This window comes from Lepidothrix coronata, unplaced genomic scaffold, assembly GCF_001604755.1.
Source record: "Lepidothrix coronata isolate B3197 unplaced genomic scaffold, Lepidothrix_coronata-1.0 Scaffold2, whole genome shotgun sequence".
Classification (NCBI taxonomy): domain Eukaryota; kingdom Metazoa; phylum Chordata; class Aves; order Passeriformes; family Pipridae; genus Lepidothrix; species Lepidothrix coronata.
The window spans coordinates 5,132,341-5,153,555 of record NW_016690182.1 but is presented as its reverse complement, the minus strand read 5'-3'; the positions used below and the strand labels follow the sequence as shown (position 1 = coordinate 5,153,555).

The 21,215-nt window shown below is 38.2% G+C and overlaps 1 protein-coding gene across 5 annotated transcripts in view; it reads right to left on the bottom strand.

Moving 5' to 3' along the window:
- The window catches only part of KLHL13 (kelch like family member 13), a 74,404-nt gene that overhangs the window by 30,320 nt on the left and 22,869 nt on the right, over positions 1-21,215 (bottom strand). The window contains exons 1-2 of one of the 5 annotated variants that reach the window (XM_017818160.1): positions 8,999-9,402; positions 8,407-8,519 (exon numbers count right to left, since the gene is read on the bottom strand). The exons of 3 other annotated variants lie outside the window; for them this stretch is intronic. In XM_017818160.1, the coding sequence (XP_017673649.1) occupies positions 8,407-8,504 (98 nt within the window). In that variant the 5' untranslated portion in view covers positions 8,505-8,519; positions 8,999-9,402. Of the gene's footprint in view, positions 1-8,406; positions 8,520-8,998; positions 9,403-21,215 lie in introns of those variants that run through there. One more of the 5 variants, XM_017818175.1, reaches the window with a different exon arrangement.

Sequence of the window (21,215 nt, the reverse complement as noted above, 5' to 3'; positions counted from 1 at the left end):
TAATGTAGATGAACAAATTACACTATCATGGTATTTCACATTTCTTCCATTCCATATCTTCTACTCATACAATTTCAGGAAATCCTTTATTCAGGCAAATAAGTTACTTTTACACTTGTCCTCCCCTAAAATAACATCTCTTCCTTTTATTACTGTTTTTTAACATGAGTTTCTAACTTAATTCTTCTATGGTATCAGCAACCCAGTAAAACTAACCAGTTTTATCATTTGTTAATGATTTCTTATTACAAAAATACAGAAGCGTCTATAGGAAATGCAAGTTTACATTTTAAAAGAGATACGTGACTCCAGAAGAGAAAACAAAGAGAAAAGTTCATTTTTGTTCTGATAGGTTGACATAGCAAGTTAACTCCTCTCAACAGTCCATCTAGTACGTTCAGTTCTTGCTCTGGGGGCACAGGTACTGACCCAGGCTGCTGCTCGAGATCCAAATGCAGGATGAACACAGGAACAGCACTGGAAGGCGGGACCTAAATAGCTTTGCACGGATCACCTTTGTGACACACACAGAACATTAGGAGTGGGAATCTTGCCTTTTTTTTCCTTTATTATTATGACCAGTTATCCCATGCTATCAGCCTCAGATGTCAGTGTTTTTACTGGACAGTTTAAAGACTATATTTTTAATAGATGAGCTAGGGGTTGCAAATGTAATTAAAAGCATTTTGCATTTATCAGGTTACTGAATTTCTTAAAATCGCCATTTAATGCTGTTCACTTGAAAGGGGCCATCACAACCAGAAGTTTACAAACCTTTTGCCTCAAGTCAATGAACACTGCACTGTAACTACTGTGAATGCAATTTTCTAAAATAGCTACAGCAGTTAGTGCCGAATACTGCTCACCTTGGGCAATGCTCTGATCTTTATATTCAAATATCTCACTTTTTACACCTGACCTTGTTTATAGATTAGAAGGGCAGCAGTAACAGCAGAACATTTAAACATTTATTTAGTAACTTCATTCTGAGCTCTTCTAAATCTCCACTCCAGAAGAAAGGCATATAAAGCTAAGCTTTCTGTTTCTTAAATTGAAAAGCAAATAGATGTTCCGTTTTCCACCCTTCCTCTAAACTAAGAGTGTTCTGTAAAAGGAGAACAGAAAACCAGGCTTTATACAATATAGCAAAGCAGTGAGAAGTGGCTTTTTACTTTTACAAGGCTCTGGCCAAGGGCAGCAGGAGATGAGGATATAGGACTTCCAGACCTCACAAAATCAGCACAGGACAAAGGTGGTTTCTGGGCACACGCTGGAGAGCAGAGGCAGGGAGTGCACCAACTTCACCTGCTGTTCAGACACAGTTATAGCATGAGATGCTCATTCCAGTGACCAGATGAAGAAGGTATCCGAAAGGGAAAGTCAGTACAGAAGCAGCTCTGCAAGCCTGATCACCCAAGGCAGCAAAGCCACAAGGGGAACAACAAACACAACCTCACTTGAGGGACAGGACACTGAACCGTGTTCAAATCAAGTCAGGCTCCAGGTAACCTACTTAAGCTACTCTAGAAGCAAAGTTTTGGAGACTAGTACTTAAATGTCAAGCCTTAACCTTCCCCTTTTTTCCCTTTTTTTTTTTTTAATATAGTCAAGTCTTCCTGGATTTCAACACGCAATCACCATATTGAGAAAAAGTTTCTGCCGGAGCACACAAGCCCAGGGTGTCACCAGAAATGATGACAGCTACTAGAAACACTCAGATGATTGAAGATATGATCACTGTTTCCAACACCAGTGGATATGGATGGACAACACAGAAATTATGATGCTCCCAACATCACTTGAACCTTTTTGTATCACTTCTTAGCAAGGCCATGCTGTGACCAAAGCCAGCACAAAATTAGTTCCCACAATACCAGTAGAAGAGGACTGAGCAACATCATCCATTGATTTGGTACAATTTCCAAAGGATATGCACACAGAAAATATTATCTTCAAATTCCTTCTAAAACAACTAAATGATCACAGGTCTCAAGCTGTTTCCAGCATAATTACAGCCCGCTGGTTAATTCAAATTTGTTTTCCACAGAAACAAAGCAATATTTGGCTCAGTCACTGCTATAAAGCTTTTGTTCCTAACAGCATTTAGTCTCTCTGGGAGCCTTAGTATCACATCCACATTTATCTATTTGACAAAGGGTTTACATTCATTGAGCCATTTGTAGTTTAAATTTGCAGACTCAGATTGTTTAATGATGCTAAATTAGAAACAGTTCTGTAATGACTTTTTGCCAAAGTTGGTGTTAGTCTATTGATTCCTACTATTAGAAACAGAAAAAGCAAGGCAAATACACATACCTTGTAACTTTTCTACAGCAGCAGAACTATTTTATTCTGTCACTGTTGAAAAAGCTAAAATTCAGCAGTCAAAGTTTCACAGTTTAGGCTGGACTAACACTTATTTTTTGCCCTTTATATTTGGTCTTAAGTGTTTAAAAGTTAAGTCATAATTCTGGCTAGGCAGCTTAAGACCTCCTGTGCACTACAAAGTACTTAAGAAAATCAGCAGATTACAGTTCTACCTGATGTGTCCTTAGTTTTCATACATAGAAATTGCTAAGTCTGCAGAATAAATGGTTCCTTGGAGACAAAACCCTATATATGACTAAGGTAGCACCTGCACATGCAAGATTTGGTCATAGAATATATATCCCACTGTATTCCTGTAACGGGTTCAAGAACAACTCCTTTCCAGAGTGTTGGGGTTTTTTTTCCCCTATATACTCTACAGAATAATTCTGATACCTTAAAAGCCAACACAAAAAAAAAAATAAATAAGATTCTGACATTAGGGTTTGGGTTCTGCTCTACCATTCCTCTTGCTCTGTCAGTTCTCACAGTTGTCTTGGCATTCCTTTATTACAACCTCCTGGGGAGAATGCAGAGGAGCATTAATTACTTTATATTGTAAAATATTTTTTCCTCTACATGATAAAGAATTTAAATCTAAGCATGTCAGATAACAGGTGTGACTGACTTGTTCATCCCATGAAAAAAACCACATTTTTGCAATTTAGACACTGAAAAAATCTCAGTCATTGCTGGACAAAATATTACAGCAATAATATAGATGTGCACTTCCACTGAAGTGTTATAGCTATGTATTATTACTCTACAATTCCCACTATTAACATTTAGAACAAGCAACTATTATTTTAAAACCCAAATATTCACCACGTACTTTATGAAAATCCATAGGTATTCTCATCCAAACACCAACAGAAAATACCTCAAAAGTAGAAAAGTCAGTGAGTAGAATGTGATTGGACAACAAGATTTTTCCACATTAACAAGGAAATAATGGCAAAAAATGACAAAGTGGCAGAACTGACATGCAGGCACAACAGGCTAAGTAACATATTCTAGATAATTCAATAAAGATGCTTTAGTATGTCACAACACAATGTCAATATTGCCACAGCATGCTATATAAGGAGAAGCATGGAATTTTGAGGACCTGTAAGCCACAGCATCACCTCCAAAGGTCTCTCACCTCTAAAGGTCTCCCCAGAAAAAACCATTAGCCCTGGGAAACTTCATGACAAACAGGTTGTGTTTTTTCCCCTCATTTTTACCAGTTTATTACTGCAATGAAATATCAAATTTCAAAAGAATAATCTGCTGAAGTACCTATTATATAAAAAGCAAAAGGAAGATCAAAAGCCACAAATGAGAACTCTGTACACAAAATTTATGGGATTTAAAGCAGTCTTCTACTAGTAAGATACAAGCCCCTTCTATTCCTCATTCATCCAATTTCATCCCTTTGCATGTATTGTCAGATTAGTTTAAAAAATATATGATGTGACCTGCACATTGACTTTAAACGTGTTGAAATTTGAAATATCTAGGAAGCAATGTCTTAAAATGGAAATGCTGCCAAAGACAGTTGAGTCTGTTTCTGTGTGAATATTGTGTAACCCATCAAATGCTCAGGAGCCCAACAAAAGGGTTCATTTACTAAAAATGACCCATGAAGGCAGCAGACACACACAGGGTGGTCTCACAAAGGAGAACTAATACAGGTGGTCTAATGAATTACGCATACACAGCTTATATATCACTGTATAGCATAAATTCAAAAAGCTTATTGTAAAGCAAGTCAGATATTTGAAGATGACACAAAAGCATTAACCTATATAACCAATATAAGCAGCTAAAACCAGCGCTGCTTAGTCCAGAGTATTAAGAATTTATTCTGCTTTTCTGCACAGTAATCGATTTCTACTGCTGTGAAGCATTTCCTATCAGACAAATTTCACAACCACATGACTCAGGATAGACCGACAGTGTTGCAAAACCTTTGATAGCAATATATTTGGAATACCACATTTAATTTATTTCTCCTAACATTAGTCAGTTACTTAAGAAAACACATGCAATGGATAGTTGCCATTTAAAATGTCAACACAGTATTCCATGTAAAAGGATAGAAGGCACTAAGACTACAAACGGATTATTCTTAAGAATTTTTTCATTTTTCTTATTTTTCAAAATGGCATGTAGGTGACTAAAAACACTTAAATGAACATTTTACTTTTCAGAAAACAGCTGAGAATATTCTCACATGACACAGCTGATAGAACAATCCTCTGTAATAATATGTTTCAATTAGTATTTTTGCATTTTTTTGCATTATTGAATTCTTTATAGATGTCCATCATAGTTCTTTAATCTCCTGAGTTTCCACAAACATTTCTTCCGTTCATATTAATGGAAGATGTGCACAACTTTGGAAAACGTTGGCAGTGTGAATAAGAAGGAATTCTCTTGCATCTTCATGTATGAGATGATGTGACCCATGAACAATATCTGGGATTTATGTTCCTTAGCACCTCAAAGCTGTTATATACAACCGAATGTGGAATCGTTCCTCACTCTGTCTGTAATAGTGCTTTAATTCTTAACCTCTCCTTAGGTCAGTCTTTGGGGTTTTTTGTTTTTAACACACGGCAGTCATGTTAAATGACAGCTATGATGCCACAGAATGCCACTTTTTCAACTCTGTATTATTAATTTTGTCCTCTCCTCTGATTCACTTGCTGAAACTGCCCACATAATATATTAAGTCACCTAGGTCTCTGCCCACATAGTCAACACAACCACAAATATGAATATAATTTGAGTAGTGGTGCATAAACTTGCTGTAACAGCTTCTACACTGTTTGACAAAAGGAATCTATATTCTAAATCCCAGCAACATGAGTGCCATGAAAGAAAATGCAAAGCAGCCTGACAAAGGCACGTGCACGCACCCAGAGCTGTACATTCCTCCCTTGTGCACTAAACCAGCTGTGCTACACCTACACATACTGGCACATGCCAGCACTCCAGTTTTAATAGTACCTAATTTTCCCTATGAAATGTATCTCTGTAACTTGAGGGAAAGTTCAAGCAATTCTGGACCAGTTCTATCAGAAGACAGCGAATGTCTGCATTCCCCATCAGAGGGACCCTTCGTCCTTTGAATAACATCAAGAGTTACCTCTTGCAGTCAGGATGTCCTGAAAATATCCCTAATAAATAACTGGTGGTAAGCAAAGCTACCAGCCAAGAGGCAGTGAGTCACTGCTGCTCCTTCCCATAGCCAGGAAAGCAGTACCAGACCCAGCAAAACCAGCAGAATTCCCAGTAACAGAACCACCTCCTCGCCTACAAACTCACCAGCTCAAGTTCCACAGGTCCTTTATTTCATGTACTACCCGTCCACTACCTTCCCGCAGCACAGAACTCTCTGAGCTCCTCATACTCATTCCCCACCTCAGGAACTGCCACAAACTTTTCAGGCAGAGACTGAGCTAAGCCACCCCAGCAGCACAGTTTGCAGGACAGCCAACGTTTCACAGTGGTACTCTGTATGTGGATGCTGCTTCATCCAAGAACACACTTCATCCAAGAAGCCAAACACGCTCACAACCACCAGTCTCGGCATTTGGATACAGGGAAACTAAGGCAGAGTTCAGGTATCAGGTACCCAGACCAAGTGAGACTAATAAAATCTGTGTGTCCTGATCATCAGTTTAACCTCTAGATAAGTTACTTGTAAATCATAAGCAGCATGAAATTTTTTAAAGTTAAGGTCAACTTTACTAGAGGAACCTGGAAAATTGGAATTTCATTACAAATATAAAAAAAAAAGAACAAACCAAAAAACCCCCCCCCACCTTTAGGACCTCCTTACTTTACATTTCAAACCACACTAAAACCCCTGTTTTGTAAGATTAAGATGTCAAGTATTAAAGGGATTAAACGCTCCATCACACCTTTGTATATCCTAGATCCAAAATACCAAGCATAAAAGTGTTCATCTGTGAATTCTAGAGTTTTATGGTCATTTATTTTACATCAATACATGTACTGTTTCGCACACCACTTATTCCTCAATCTTTTACTCAAAACTTAAGCCCTTTGCCAGTGTGCAGAGTACTACTTATGACAGAAAACTTATAAATATGAATGTGAAAAAGATTGTATCACATAAAACAGTAGTAAATTTACTGTAATCCCTGCAATGAAGATAATTAATTCTATCACCTATTTTACTGGTCAACCTATATTAGAAGGGGCTTTTTTAATCAGTTGATATATATTGCCAAATCAAATAGGTGCCATTTTGTAATGTTTCTCATCCTTTATAATAAAGTATATGAATAATTTTAACATTAGATTTATGAGTCCTGCTAATGTCAGGTCTGCGTGCCACTAAAGAAATGCCTTCATAAACGTTGAGATACATTGACTCATTATAAGGAGATGATTAGGGCTGCTGATCACATATTTCTCATGCTCCAGATAAGCTCAGCATCGTATAGTTAAGCATGATCGCTAAACCTGTTCATGCTTTGAACACACCGAGATAATCAGCTACACCATCCCCAGCACAAAAGCTGGAGCACACACAGAGCTAAGATTAGCGATTTAAAGGCGACGCACAAAAGAAACGCTCGGTTTCAGCAGCAGATAGATCAGACTGGGCTATTTCTGATTTTCTTCCATTTAAAAGTACTACAGTTTAAAAAACAAAAGCATAACGTACAACGCTAAAGGCACTCTTTCCATGAAATAGGTTCAAATGCCTCACAGCTCTTCTAACACCATGACTGTCATTGTATTTAAACCGTATTTTTTAAAAACTCTGAATAGGTAGCAATTTATTGGAAATAGATTATCTTCTGGTGGCCTTAAACATACTGGCTCCCAGTAAAAAGGCAGAAGCACTTCCATGAAAATTAATCTTAAATTGGAGCGTGCACAGCCCAGGTTCTGTACAGCCAGGTTATCTCCCTAAGCCTCAGCCTTTCTGACCGAGAACAATAGTGACCACGCACACGGCGCTGGATTGTTTCAGCCCCACTGTTATCAATGTAATTCTCAGCAACAACAAAAAAAAGACATTGAGAGGACCTGTGTATCTCTTACAACATGTCCCTACAGTAGCTGAAGCACAAGCTTATCTGCAAGCAGACAATACAGGCTTAAAAGTACTAATATTGTAGGTATTAGACTGGAATACTATTGGAAAGTACTAGCCTTTACAGTAATTTCCAGATAGGAAAGTCATCTACACACTGAAATTTAAAGCAACTCTTCCTCATTTCGAAAGAGCTGCTTCCTTAAATAAAGGCAGAAGCAATTCAGTACCCTGTGCTTAGTATAGTTTTATTCCACAGAAGGAAAAAAAAAGCCACCTGTATATGCTAACAGAGAACTCGCAGCAACAAAAGGTGAACAAAAGCTGCATCAAGAGTTGGCAAGACAAAGGCATATTGTCACCATGTGTATTAAAATACTCATTTATATGAAGCTACTTTACATGGACAACCTGTATAAACTGTAAAAGGATTCAGATATGAACGATTTATATTTATGTTTTAAGCTTTTATTGGAACTTTCAATTTGTATTAAGGTTAAGACTTTAAAGAATAAAACAAGACCAAACAGGATGATTTCTCCTACACAAGAACTCACACGAACAAAAGTGCAGTACAATACAGCAGGTGATTTCAAGCTCAATTTCCAAGTGCAAATGTCAGGAGGAAGAAATGTTAGCATATACACTATAAAGAAAGACTGCCAGCCTCAAAGCTTAACTTGTTAATTCAAGATCAGCTCTACAAATTAACAACAACACAAACTTTTCAAATGAACATATACAATATTATTATGAATATGGTTTAATCTGAACATTTTCTCTAGGTTTCAACAAGAAGGGAAAGACTCGACACAACATCCATCATGAAACATCCAGGATAAAATCTGGGGGGTCTACACAGCAAACAAGAGAAAATTCTGAGTGCCAATGTCATTTAATATACAACAGGGTATTTTGCCACAGGGTAGTCTCACGAAAAAAATTCCCACCTTATTATCCTCATTTCTCTCACTTACATGTATGCTGGAGAAAGTGGCGATGACCTGGATGTTTTAAGCACAGGAACTGGGAATTTCCAGATAGCAGGAGAGCTCGTTTTCCATTTCAATGGCATGTTGTCACCACGGTACTACAATAACAGTAAACAGCGTTTCCATAACAGACTACCAACTAGGACTTCCATTCCACACACTACTGACACAGCAGTGGCTGCTGCTAAGAACAAGGAAATGATTCTGCCAATGCCCTTAAACCGATGCTTCCAATCTGTAAAACAGGGCTGCAAGGCATCTCCTTTTAAATCCTGCTGTCCCCTAAAGCAATATGATGATTCTATCCTTCTAACTCAACAATAGTGCCACCTCGTTAGGGAAGCACTGACTGCAGTATATGCTTTAAAAAAAAAGAAAGACTGCACTGTGCACACCAGCACAATGCAGCTTTATTTAATAAAAGCAGCTAATTTTTAAAGAACTGTTTCTGATGCTATTGTTCTACCTTAACAGGAACACTGCAGCACTGTACTATATTCTCTTCCTATTAACCTCATTTCTGACCAATGGAAGCAGAAAAAAAAAATGGGTTTCATATGAAAATGAAACAACATACCTACTCAGAATACACTTGTCATCCTCTGAACATTCTTCTTTTGAGCTGCAACAATACAAATGGGATATAAATCTCAGCATAGCCTTAGGCCACGGCTAATAGAGATCAGTGACTAAATTCAGCAGCCTGTTTTCCTCCTGTGCAAGCTCTGACCAAACAATACAAGAATGCCATTATGGAAAAAGCCCATTGCAAAAATCAGTCCTTCTAATCCATAGCTAGGAAGACAAAATAAAGCACAAATCGCTGCAGGTTTCTGCATGTTCTTCTAATAGCTTCTGGTTCAGGATGCTCTCATTTTCCTATTCTCATTTCCAAGGAGGATGAGCAAAATCTCATGCATTTTACAGAACATGCTATGGGAACACAAATATCACTCTGTCTTCTGCAGTAGAGAAGCAGAGACTAGCAGGCTGTTAATAGCAGTCTTTGTAGGAACGCTATCAACAATCTAATTCTAAACGCCCCCCCAGCAGCTCACAAATTGCCTGAAGAACTGACGAAGCAGATGGTCACGCAGGTCCCCATCAGGGACCACTCTGCAACTCAGTGCTCTGCCTGGTGACCTCCCGGGGCTGATGACAGCAGGGAGCATAGGAGGCAAACTATTAAAAAGGGAATGGAGAATTTAATAGCATATTATGCATAAGCAGAGCAGGTTTCCAGGGAAAAGAAGGCAGAGCTTCAGCTCTATTGATTACCTTACAGGGGAAAAAAAAATAAATCACTTGTAATTTATTGCCACAGTCAACCAAATCAACAGTAAGATGTTTAATCTACAGATTTCAGAATAGTCTTTGTACAGCGTGACAATATTTCTGTTCATCAGGACAGCTTAATCCTGTCACCAAAAAGCCAACACCCTGTCATGCTACCCAGCAATGAAGAATCAAACCAGGAGCTATCTCTATAAATGTCTATAAATTTAATCATTCTAATAACATCTAATAAATGCTGATAGGTTTTTCCGTAGCCTTGAAACCTCCAACATTAATTTGGGGATGGAATCACCAGGGAATAATTGCTGCTTCTGATCACCAGTACTGAAAATTCTTGACCAAAACAGTTTTGGACGTTTGAAGCTGTTACCATAACCACAGGCAAGGAACTAAAACAACCCAGGATGACCAGAGTCAAGGACTCATTCAAAACCAGCTGCACCTCCTGCACAAACAATTGAGGAGCTCTCCCACACTTCTTTGAAGAAGTTCTAAATTACACATGAGCACCATTAACCCAGGCAACAAATTTCACAGGAACTGCTATCTGAGATGCTGAACAGACATCACTGTGTAGGACAACAGTGTTTTATATGCTATAACTATTAAGAAACACTAGTCCTGCAGAGCATGCAGCATTAGCATAAAAAGTCATACTTTTAGCAAAATAATTCATGCATTTACATGCCAACAGGCACGCTTGGCTGCACACATGGTAAACACTGCGTGCAGTCACATACCCACACATAACACCAGACTACCAAATCATGCCAGCTCTGCACTGAAGGCCTAGAAGTCAAGTTGAAAGATGTCAGGTAGCAGCTATTATCATCACAAAGAAAAAAATCCCCATTTTGAATTCATACACTCAACTGTCTTAAAATACGATAAGCAAGTGCTGTAACTCCCATCCTCACATTGAGTGCAGCCAGTGCAATAAACTAGTTACTGCTTGTAATATCTCTATTTCCCTGCTCTGTTAACCCCAAGGAGATGATCATGTTTTATGTATTAGCAGTGGCATTACTAATACTAAAGAATGAGGCTAAAGACACTCAATGCACCACTTTTCCAAAAGTAACTCTTGAAATACCATTTTAGTCAGTAAAAGCCTACTCAGGCCACAAAGTCATTGCCAAGCATTGACTGGCATTTAAGTCAATCAAAGCACATCCAGAAATCAGACTTATTTTTCACTTTTGACCCCAAGAAGATCATTCAGCCTACAGGACAAAATGAGTCCTCAAAAACCTGCTCCCCCTTTGGGTGCTTCTGATCCCATTTATTTTTCCAGTAAATCTACAAGCAACCTAAATAAAAACTTTACAGGAAAATCCAGTAGCAGTAAACATTTTTTTGAAAGCACACGAATCCCAAGCACCGCCCAACCAAATCTCCTCCCAATGTCCAGCACACACTATTCAAACTGCCCATGTACAAAATGGAGAACTGAAGAAAGTAGCAACACCAGGTACTCTAAAAATAGAGAAATGCTTTTCAATTGCTAAAGAACAACCATGTGAGAAATGAATCACCTCTCTGCACATAAGGAGAAAAAACAAATCAAATCCCATTTTCTTCCTGACAGTCACAGAGTGGTTGCACATTCACAGGGAAAATACTATTATAATGTATTTTACACTATACATTAACTATTCCTACGACAACAGAAAATCACAGTATATTATTCTGATATTTTAATTAAGACCTCAAAATAACAGTCTAGTTACACATGTAAAAATATGAGAAAAGAAATCTGATCTCCTGGTGTGCATTGCACCTACTGAATATACATTTTCTGTTCTCATATTACAGTGCTTTGCCACTCATCCCCAAATGAACTGGATCTGAGGGCCAAAAGCAGCAATACAACTCTGTGCAGAATCCTACTTGCTGGGAAAACAGTTATTTCCAGACAAGTGCTCTGAGAATACAACAAATTGACACACAAACCAGAGATTTGCTTTAAGTTTAAAACCCTTAAATGCTGAAGTCCCATGATAACTGCACAGATTACACAGCATCTTGGGACCATATAAGGAACTTGTTTTCCGTGGTTTTCTCACAAGCAAGTTCACACCCAAAATTAAAAACACTTACAGCTTGCCTAAAGTTACATTCTACTTATTATCTCAGTCTCTTACATATCCTTTACTCTGTGTACAAAAGATGAGAAAACCTCTGGGTTTTAAGCAACCATTTCTGTGCTTATGTTTCCAAAGCTGCACTGAGCAGATAGAAAGCAAGGAACTGACAATGTGTCAAGCACTTCTGCAGAAAATTCCTCCATAAAGGAGAGGAAGAGGTGCATAAGAAGGAAAAAAAAAGTAAATAAGGCCACCAAAGGCAAGATCCCAAGATGCCACTTTACAGACCTGAGATGTTAAGGAAGGCCAGAAGCTACTGACTGGGGCTGTACAGCAGTGAGGCTCTGATCCCACAGTGAGAAGGGACACTGAAGAGCTGTTAAAAGAGCAAAGCATTTCTTAACCCTCTTCCTCCACCCCTGCACCCCAAATCCTGCTTCACTATTGACCAATGACCAAGATTTAGCCCCAAATGAGAGGAGCAGGCGCTCAGCACCATACTCAGCAAACACATGATCAAGTCACACACAAAACCAACCACCCCCTGCCAAAGGGCTGATCTCAGCACCATTTCTTCTGCAAGCCCTCCCTGATCTTCAGGGCAGGAATGCAGCTAAACCCACGTCCCTTGTGACTCCTTTTCCTTAGGATATCCTCTTCCTTTTTTTGTGCAACTTGAACGCTAACTCACACTGCTTCGTACATACTGACTGTCCACATGTATGCCTTTGCTGCTTTTTACCTGCATTATAAAATAAATGCTGTCCTCTAACAGCCCACCACATTTACATTTCTGGAGCATGTATACTTCCAACAAAACTTTTAAAACTATCTCTGCATTTCCCATAAGACTTCCCTTCACGGTTGTTCAAAGAAAAAGGCACAGGCAGAAAGATGTATCGGAGCCCAGGCAACGTAAACCTATACTAGTGTGAAAATATTTATTCTTAGCCTCGGAATTCCACAAGAATTTTTGTAGGAAAACTAAGCAGAATAAAAGTCAACTTCCAGAAATGCTGCTGGATTTTCCTCAGTTTGCACAGATCGAGTTTAACTTTCCTCAGTCCGTTAAAAACAAAACTGAAAAAAATATTTGCTCACTGAAGTGATTTGGTGCAGTTAAAAAAATTTGCTGTTCCACTCTAACAAGCTACTTAGCCCTCTCCTTTTATTCATCTACTAAGTATCAGAGGAACTGAAAGCACTAGATGAAAACAGGGTTATGCTATATGGAAACTTTCTCAAGTCTTGCAAACTGTTTCTAGCATGACCTGAAAAGTCTTCTCACTTCCAGAACCTCAGGCTTCTTTTAGCTTTACAGAAAGAAAAACAGTCAAAGTTACAGAGATAGTGTGATTTACATCTCCTATTTTCATCTAGAAATTTAAACAGAAAGGTCTAAATATTTATGTCACAAATATTATGTGTTTAATAGTAGACTGTTTCCTGCTCATGAAGTGTTTGTATAACAAAAGACACCAGACTCAGATACACAGACAAACACTTTCAAATGGTGGTGGTAAGACCAGTAAACATCTTTAAACTTTTGAGATCCTTTTCCCCAAAACCCATGTTCTAAAAATTCAGACAAAGCCCTGCTTCCATTTTAAAACAGGTATTTATTATTATATGAAAAACCCTCTGATTTATGATATTAGCACTAGCAAAGCTCACTCTGAACTAAAGGCAGAAAATCAGTTTCACATTGGGAGGAACTGCTCTGATCTTTTCCATATCTTCAAACTACCAGCCTGCTGAGCTGATGCATCCTACTACACAAGGCCCTTTTGATACAGAATGAAATAAAGCAGAACCTCCAAAATCCAATAAAGTATTCCCAAAGCAACGGAGCTCAAATGCAATAATAATTTCAATATCAAATCATTTCAGCAGTTTAAATATGGTTGTAAAGACACAAGTCTGAAACTGAACAAATAAGGAGCAAATAAGGATGCATAAAATTTCTCTTCAGGTTCCCTAAAAAACTGACCGTGTGATAGTTTAATTGGCTTCCTTATTCAGCTCTTTCCCCTTCACATGGGTGCTTCTCATGCCTCTACCTCTGGCTTTTCAGTCTATTAAACTGCAGCTGCTCCAATTACTGAAAGAGAATAATTAAAAGATGGTGTTGACAGTATTGCCCTATATATGAGTCAGTTAATTAATACAATTTCTTTGACCATATATTGTGAAAATATTCACACCAAAATTCATATGAAGGGAAAACAAATCTCTGCCTAAGGAGGAACCCAAAGGAAACCAGTCCTCTTGCAGTGACACTGTAACATTCCACAAATATTGAAGTACAGAAAAAAATTGGCAATATCCACCTCGCAATGCTTTTACCGAAACTGCAACTATTCTAGAAACACCAAGGATCTATCTTGCTAAGAAACAGAGGTTCAGTTATTTTTTTTTTAATTTCATTAAGAAATAAGCTTTAAAATAGCTCAAGACAGTTCTGACAATTACACATTTACTTTGACTTACTATCCACTATGCTGTCCCAGAGAATGTTTTTTAATAACTGGAGGTAAAAAAGCCCTCAGACACCAGATATAAGTTACAGCATCTTTTGGAAGCAGTTGTACTGTAGACATCAACATGCACATGGCCTCATAAATGGAGAAGAGACACTTACAAAGTAGTTACTATCAAATATATTTAATTCTCTTAAATTGGTCTGACTGCTCAAGGAACAAGGAACAATCATAAAGCGTAAAGAAGTGAGATGAAATGGGTTTGCAGCCAACCCCTCCTGCTGTCAAAATGCTGTAAGTAGTGCAGGTTCCCATCTCTATAGCAATACGTGTAGGGCCATTTCTAAAACAGGGGAAAAAAAATCCCCAAGTCTTTAAATATTAAGTTAAGCAGTCAGGGCATGTACCACGTGTTTAACAAGAAGTACTGCAGTTTTCCATCCACCCACTCAGCATTTTTTCCTATATAAATGAGGAAATTGCTGCAGTAACGTTTTAGGATGCATCATTTCAGTGAAAATTATTTTTATACATAAATATACATATGCATACTATATATATGGGATTGTGTATATAGCATGTATATAAATATACATACTATATATGTATACACACATATATTATTTCTATATATAATTTGACAAATGTATATTACCCTGCATCTGACACAGTCACTTCCCCTTCCTTCCCAGACACTACAGTTAGGAAAGATCAAATTCTCACATGATTTTGAGACTACCAAAATGTATGTTCTTCAACAAACAGGCAGCAACTGTCCAACTGAGCGGGAATCATTTTGAGAAATTAATTTCTTCATTTCATACATTCTTCAAAACGCCATTATCCTGGTCTTTGCATCATTCATTAATGAAAAAAAATGATAGTCTGAGTATGAAACTTCTGAAATTATTCAGGAACAGCAAACAGTCAAACACCATTTCCTATCAGGCCACAAGCAGCTATTTTTAAAACAATTTAAATAAAATAACTTCAGTTAAACCTCCAAAAAACTTTCAGAAAAAGGGGGGGAAACAAGAAATGCGCAAAATTAGTCCATGCAGTATTCACACTTTTAATATTTGGAAGTGTTAATTTATTAAAATATTAAATTCTGTTTCAGGTATATTTTGTAACTACTCATGGTCTCAAATATTTTAAATCTGTTCCAAAGTGTGTGTTTCTGGCCATGAAAGTGGTTTTTATGTTTTGCCACTTGTGGATGCCCTGCATTTTCTTGTGTGTATTCTTGAAGAGGGATTGTTCTAAAATTGAGGTAAGATCTCTAGCAAGAAATCACTTTCGAGAATCAGGATGCACTGTTAACTTAATTACAAGCTACAGGTTATAATATGAAAAAAAAAAAAAAAACCAAAAAAAACCACCAAACCAGCTTTGCTTGGGCAAATTACTCTTACATAAAAGGCATTAGGTAAAATAAGGTCTTAAAACACTTAATAGGAGGTAAAACCGAAGTGAGTTAATGAAGGTTTCCAATTTTTGATCTAAGCCAATGTACTCTGCTGACAACACACTGCTAAGAACAAATGCTTTTGATTTAACACCAATTTATTCAGAGAACTTTGCTCATCTTCCCCAGGTGATTATATTTAATAAATCAACACAGAAACCTAAATGCACAGTCACAGCAGCCAGACTGACCCTGCTGAAGATAATTGTCTGAAGCAACAGTTATTTTTATTAGATCAAACTGTGAACTACAAAGAATTTATTTCTAAACAGCTTCTCCACAGCTGTTATGGTCTGGTGGCTGCACAATTTATTTTAGTAAAGTATGCCTAAACACATTTACACATCTGACTCAAATGATGCAAATATATTAAACAATTTAGTAATTAAACAGAGGCTAGGATTGAGCACCAGCCACTAACAAGATCAGTATTTCCTGCACCACAGACAGCAAAGTGCAAATTACTTGAGCCATGTGTTGGGTAAAGTTTTATGAAAATATTCTTAAAATTAAAGTTTGCAGGCTTTTTTCTTTCATTCTTCCATTATTTACAAAGAATCTGTTAACCATTTTGCATTCATAAGCCTTACTGTCTTTATCCACTGGAGTGAGTTTCTGTGGTCCTTCACACCTACACAAAGTGTCCCTGATGAAAAGAGCAGGCACGGGGAGGCAGGAATAAAGCCCACTGACACCTGCTCTTGTGTGCTTCTGTAATGACTCAACTTCATTAAAAGACAAAAATACAAACTCTTCCTGAGCACAGGAATTCCCACTGCACTGTCACCTCTGATGTCTACTAACCCACAATCCCCAAATCTCCACTGTGGGCACCCTGGCATCTTTATCTGAAGGCCAGAGTCCCTCGGGAAGACTGACAGAGAATGAAATGGAAAAGGTTTTGAGAAAGATGCTGATGCTTCAAGTCCAGGTTGTCAGAAATTGCTGTGTGCCACCCAGGAGCCAAAAAACCAGCAGGAATGCATCTTCTCCAACAAGACTCGAAGCTGCTGCACCATGCTGCCCATGGCCACTGCACTGCAGCTGGCTGGATTCCTTTAAGGAATCACAGAAGAGACACTTACATAGATTCACTCAATTTAATTTTTTGCCATCAGCATGTTAGATACAAACTTCTGTGAAACAGCAACTTGACCTTAGAGTTCAGCTTGCTTTCACACACAGGGACATGTGAAAAAGGTTTACACAGCAAAGAGTTTGATTTCAAATTTATCACTAATGTTAATTGTTTATCACCAGTAAGAAAAAAAGTACAATTTCTCTACACTAGAAAAGGAGTTTCAAGTTCACAGAGTATTCCAACTAAATGCCATGAGAAGAAGTAGAAATAGTACCAAAGCTGGAACAGCTGAAGAGGCCATGTGAGAAAAAGGGAGTCTTGTACTAAATACCATACTTTAAATTTCTTTTTTTTCCTCCCCCTATAAGCCAGAAACAATCAGGAATCAACTCCTACCAAGTGACAAAGGTAGGTGTTGTCCAAAGACTCCTTCCCAAAAGACAACATGGGGAAGTCCCTGGTTCATTTACCCAGGATCCTCCCTTCCTCAGCAAACCAAGCCAGTGATAACCTCCACAGTACCTCCTCCCAAAAGGAAAGCAAAATCAAGAAACCAGGTCTGTTGTTTTGATGCACTTCCACACCCAACAGCAGCAGTGAGAATTGACAAAAATGGATAGTTTTCACAGGTTCTTTCACTTGGGAGGGGGCCAGGAGCAAAGACACTGACGATGAGTGTTTGCAGTTCACTGATGATTTACACCCCATGGATACCTGTAACCACCATTGCAGTCCTAAGGGCACGGAGCAACTTTAATTCCAAGATTTCTGCAGAGTTGGATACTACCTCTTCAGAAAATATCCAGTTATCTTCTGTGGCAAAAAGAGGTGTCCTGCAAGTTCCCACTGGTGAGTATTGTTATACAAAGGACCCAAGGCCACGGCCTTTCACATGGAGCTGAATGGAAGGTATAAAATCAATGAGTGTGTTCATGCCACAGAATTAGCACAATCTTAGTTGTCATCAACATTGAAAATAACACATGAGACTTTAAAAATGCATACCTTGCTTACATTTAGATTCTTCCAGAAGACCAAAAAAAAAAAAAAGCATGATCCCAAAAAACAATTCTTTATATGAAACAGTTCCATTTCTCTGAAATACACCACTATATTATAATGCTAAATCATCAAATGTCAAAAATCCTGCGTAACAGTTACAGAAATAAAATTACAAACTGCTTTCTTGTCTAGCAGCTATGAGAACATAAATTTAAAGAAAACTCCGTATTTCCTAGGCAAAGTTTCAAATGATGCGAGTTATTTATTTCAAATTTGTTGTGCTGGGCAAACGTACAAGCTATTAATTCACTTCCAAAAGCAGATTTAAAGTGACAGTTTTAAGATATTCACTTAGCAGATTGGAAGAACTCTGAAATTGCAATACCCCTATTTAGTGACAGTGTAACTATCTGGATAATTTAGGATCAAATCAGGACATGCTGCTTTGCATAAAATAATTGTACATAGCAAGAAAAGTCTAAGTACAAGCTGTTTTTAGAAAGGCCCACAGAAGAACAGCAATCTTATTTGCATTTTTAAAAGCTATGAAATACTTAAATAGTTTAAAGTCTCCTGATTACAAACTCTTATTTCATAACACTTCAAAGATCTGACTCTTCGAAACTGAGGTTCAGTGCTTTCTCCAGAGCAGCTACTAAAGGTCCCACCGCGGAGAAATTCAGTGACACAGAACTGACAACAAACTGGTGATGCTCAGAGGAGGAGAGGACTGCAGAGAGGTGGGTGGAAGGCTCAGCCCATGACAGCTGCAGCCACCGGAGCGGCACCACTTCCTTCCACCCACCTCCCAGAGGCTTGGTCAGCAAAATGAAGGGTTTAAATTCTGCAAAAACTCAAGGCTCCTGTGCAAAACAGTCATATCTTTCTCATCTGTGCTGCTCTAATGAACCACAGCAGGCTCAGGGTAGACCACATAAGAGAGAAGGGAAAAAAAAAAAAATCAGTAGATGTGATGTAGAAGTCCTTGGGTGAAACAGCATTGAACAGCTGTGGTGAGCAAAGAAGCAGTACAACAGTCAGCTAAACCAAGAAATATTGGTATTTCAGCACCTCCTACAGCTGCAATAATGTACTTTTCTACAGCTGAAAATATCTTTTTGATGCACACATATAGAACATCAAGCAACTGTGATAACTTCAAGCGGGGACAAGCCTTTGTCTGAAATATTTGAAAGTAAAGCAGTTGTAATTCAGGTGTTTGTCTGCCAGAGGGAGCTGAAGGAAAGAGAAAAAATCCCATGTACCTCATTCCTTCAAAAGTTTCAGGGTTGTCCTACACCAATTAATTTTACTATTCCAACAAAAAAGAGTTTTAATGCAAAATCAACCCAAGCAGTGTCTGGCACAGGGCAGTCACAGCCTCATCCCTCACAGGGCACCCCTGCACAGACACCTCCACTGCCAGAACCTTGCCAATTATGCCCAATGCACTCTCTCTATGAGTAAGTCCCTCTAGGCCTTTGAATGGAAACAATACCTATTTTTAAAGTATATTTAAGTACTTTTTGATCAACACCACAGTGAAGATGACAGCCCCAGAGACAGACTAATAGGGAAAGCATCACATGAAATGGGTTCTAATAACATCAGCTTGTCATTAAATGCAGGGTAACGCTGCACAAAGACTAAGTTTCCTGTTTGTCAGAATGAAATTCAAATTATGCTAAAAACAGATCGTCATTTAAAGGCTTATTGGTCTTTTCTGCACGCTTTTCACTTACCTCTTCTAACACAACATTGGCACACCTATAAATCTGCACGTGGTTAGAGTCCTTACAGCACAAAACTATAACTTATGAGTTACCATACTAATAATTTATTCTTTCATAGCACCAGATAACAAGAAGAGCTTAAAACATACAGGAATTGGTCTCTTTCTGCAAATGGGTAAAGCAAAATATCTAAGCAATGTATTCATGGGAAACTGGGATTCTGTAAAACAGCTCAGGAAAGAATTGCACTTATAGACATGATAGAGGATCCCTTCCTTCCCCTGCACTCTCAAGTAAACTACTTCCAACTTCAAAAACTTTAGCTATAAAAGCCAGAATGAATCTCACCAGAGGTTTCACATTTGGGAAAAAAAAAAGCAGAATGGGTACACCTTTAAATAACTCCCTTAAATGTTAAGGTCCAAACTGATCCAATTTCCCTTAGATCAAAATTTCAGCTTTAAAATAAGTGTAGTAGCATCCTGTGCATTTCTTGCAATCAAAACATTTTAGGAAAATCTGTTATGCCACCTTCTGGTATTCACAAGAACTACTCTACAAGACAGATATTTTAATACATTCCCATTTTAAACGAGAAAAACACCAATACAATCAGAAAACTCAGTTCATGTATGAAACTGATGCAAAACATGACTATTTTTAAGCTTTGGTTGATCTGTGCAACTTCATAGCTACGACCTGCAAGCTTGGATTAGCTTGTGTCCAGCCTAAAAGTTCCTAAGCCTGTACAGCCCAGGAGTTGGACTTGATGATCCTTTGGAGTCACTTCCAACTCAGGATATCCTGTGACACCTGCTGACAAATAGCACCATTCCCCCACATTACCCGATTTGAGATATGAGCTGTTCTGCTCCCTGCCCCACCTCACCAGCTACAGCAAAGGAACTAGGAAAGGCAGAGAGGAGAAAGGATGAGAAAACTTGTGCAATGGCTTCTGTACAGGGATCAACTTTTAACAGCACAAAAGGCAGACAAGCAAGAAGAAATACATTAAGAGTCTACAGTGCCATAAAAAGCACAGTAAAGGTGGGGTCATTATTCACCAGCTCTCAAACACAGTAAAGAGAAAGCTTCACATGAAAGTAGCAGATGTTTGGTGGAAAAGAAAAAAAACCCAAACAACCAAACAAACCACCAAAACCTGCATATTAAAAAAACCCAGAGGAGCCTTAATCACATAACATGTTTCTGCTCTCCCACTATCAGCTTTCCAGTTACCATTTCATTTTACGACACAGATTCACAGAAGCAACTGAGAAAAACAGTTTAAAAAGAAGTGGTTTGTACAGAGAGGCTCCAGCAGTCACATACAAGGCCAGCAATCAAACTTCGCCACTTTACCTTCCACTACCAAAGCGTCCTTAATACTGTTGAGGGACACACACGTGGATATGTGAGAACAACTATAAGCCCCCTTCCCTCTGTATTATACTTGGATGTGTGCAATATAATCTGTACTGCTAAGCACACACGGAAGGATGAATTTAAGCTATGACTTCAAGAAATTTTTGATCATTCCCAACCTAAGCCTTCAATATAAAACTGTTTCTAGATGTCAAATTTCCACCGACAATTTCTCAAGCAGAAAAAGCTTCACTGAAGGAAGAAAGAAGACACAGAATTAGG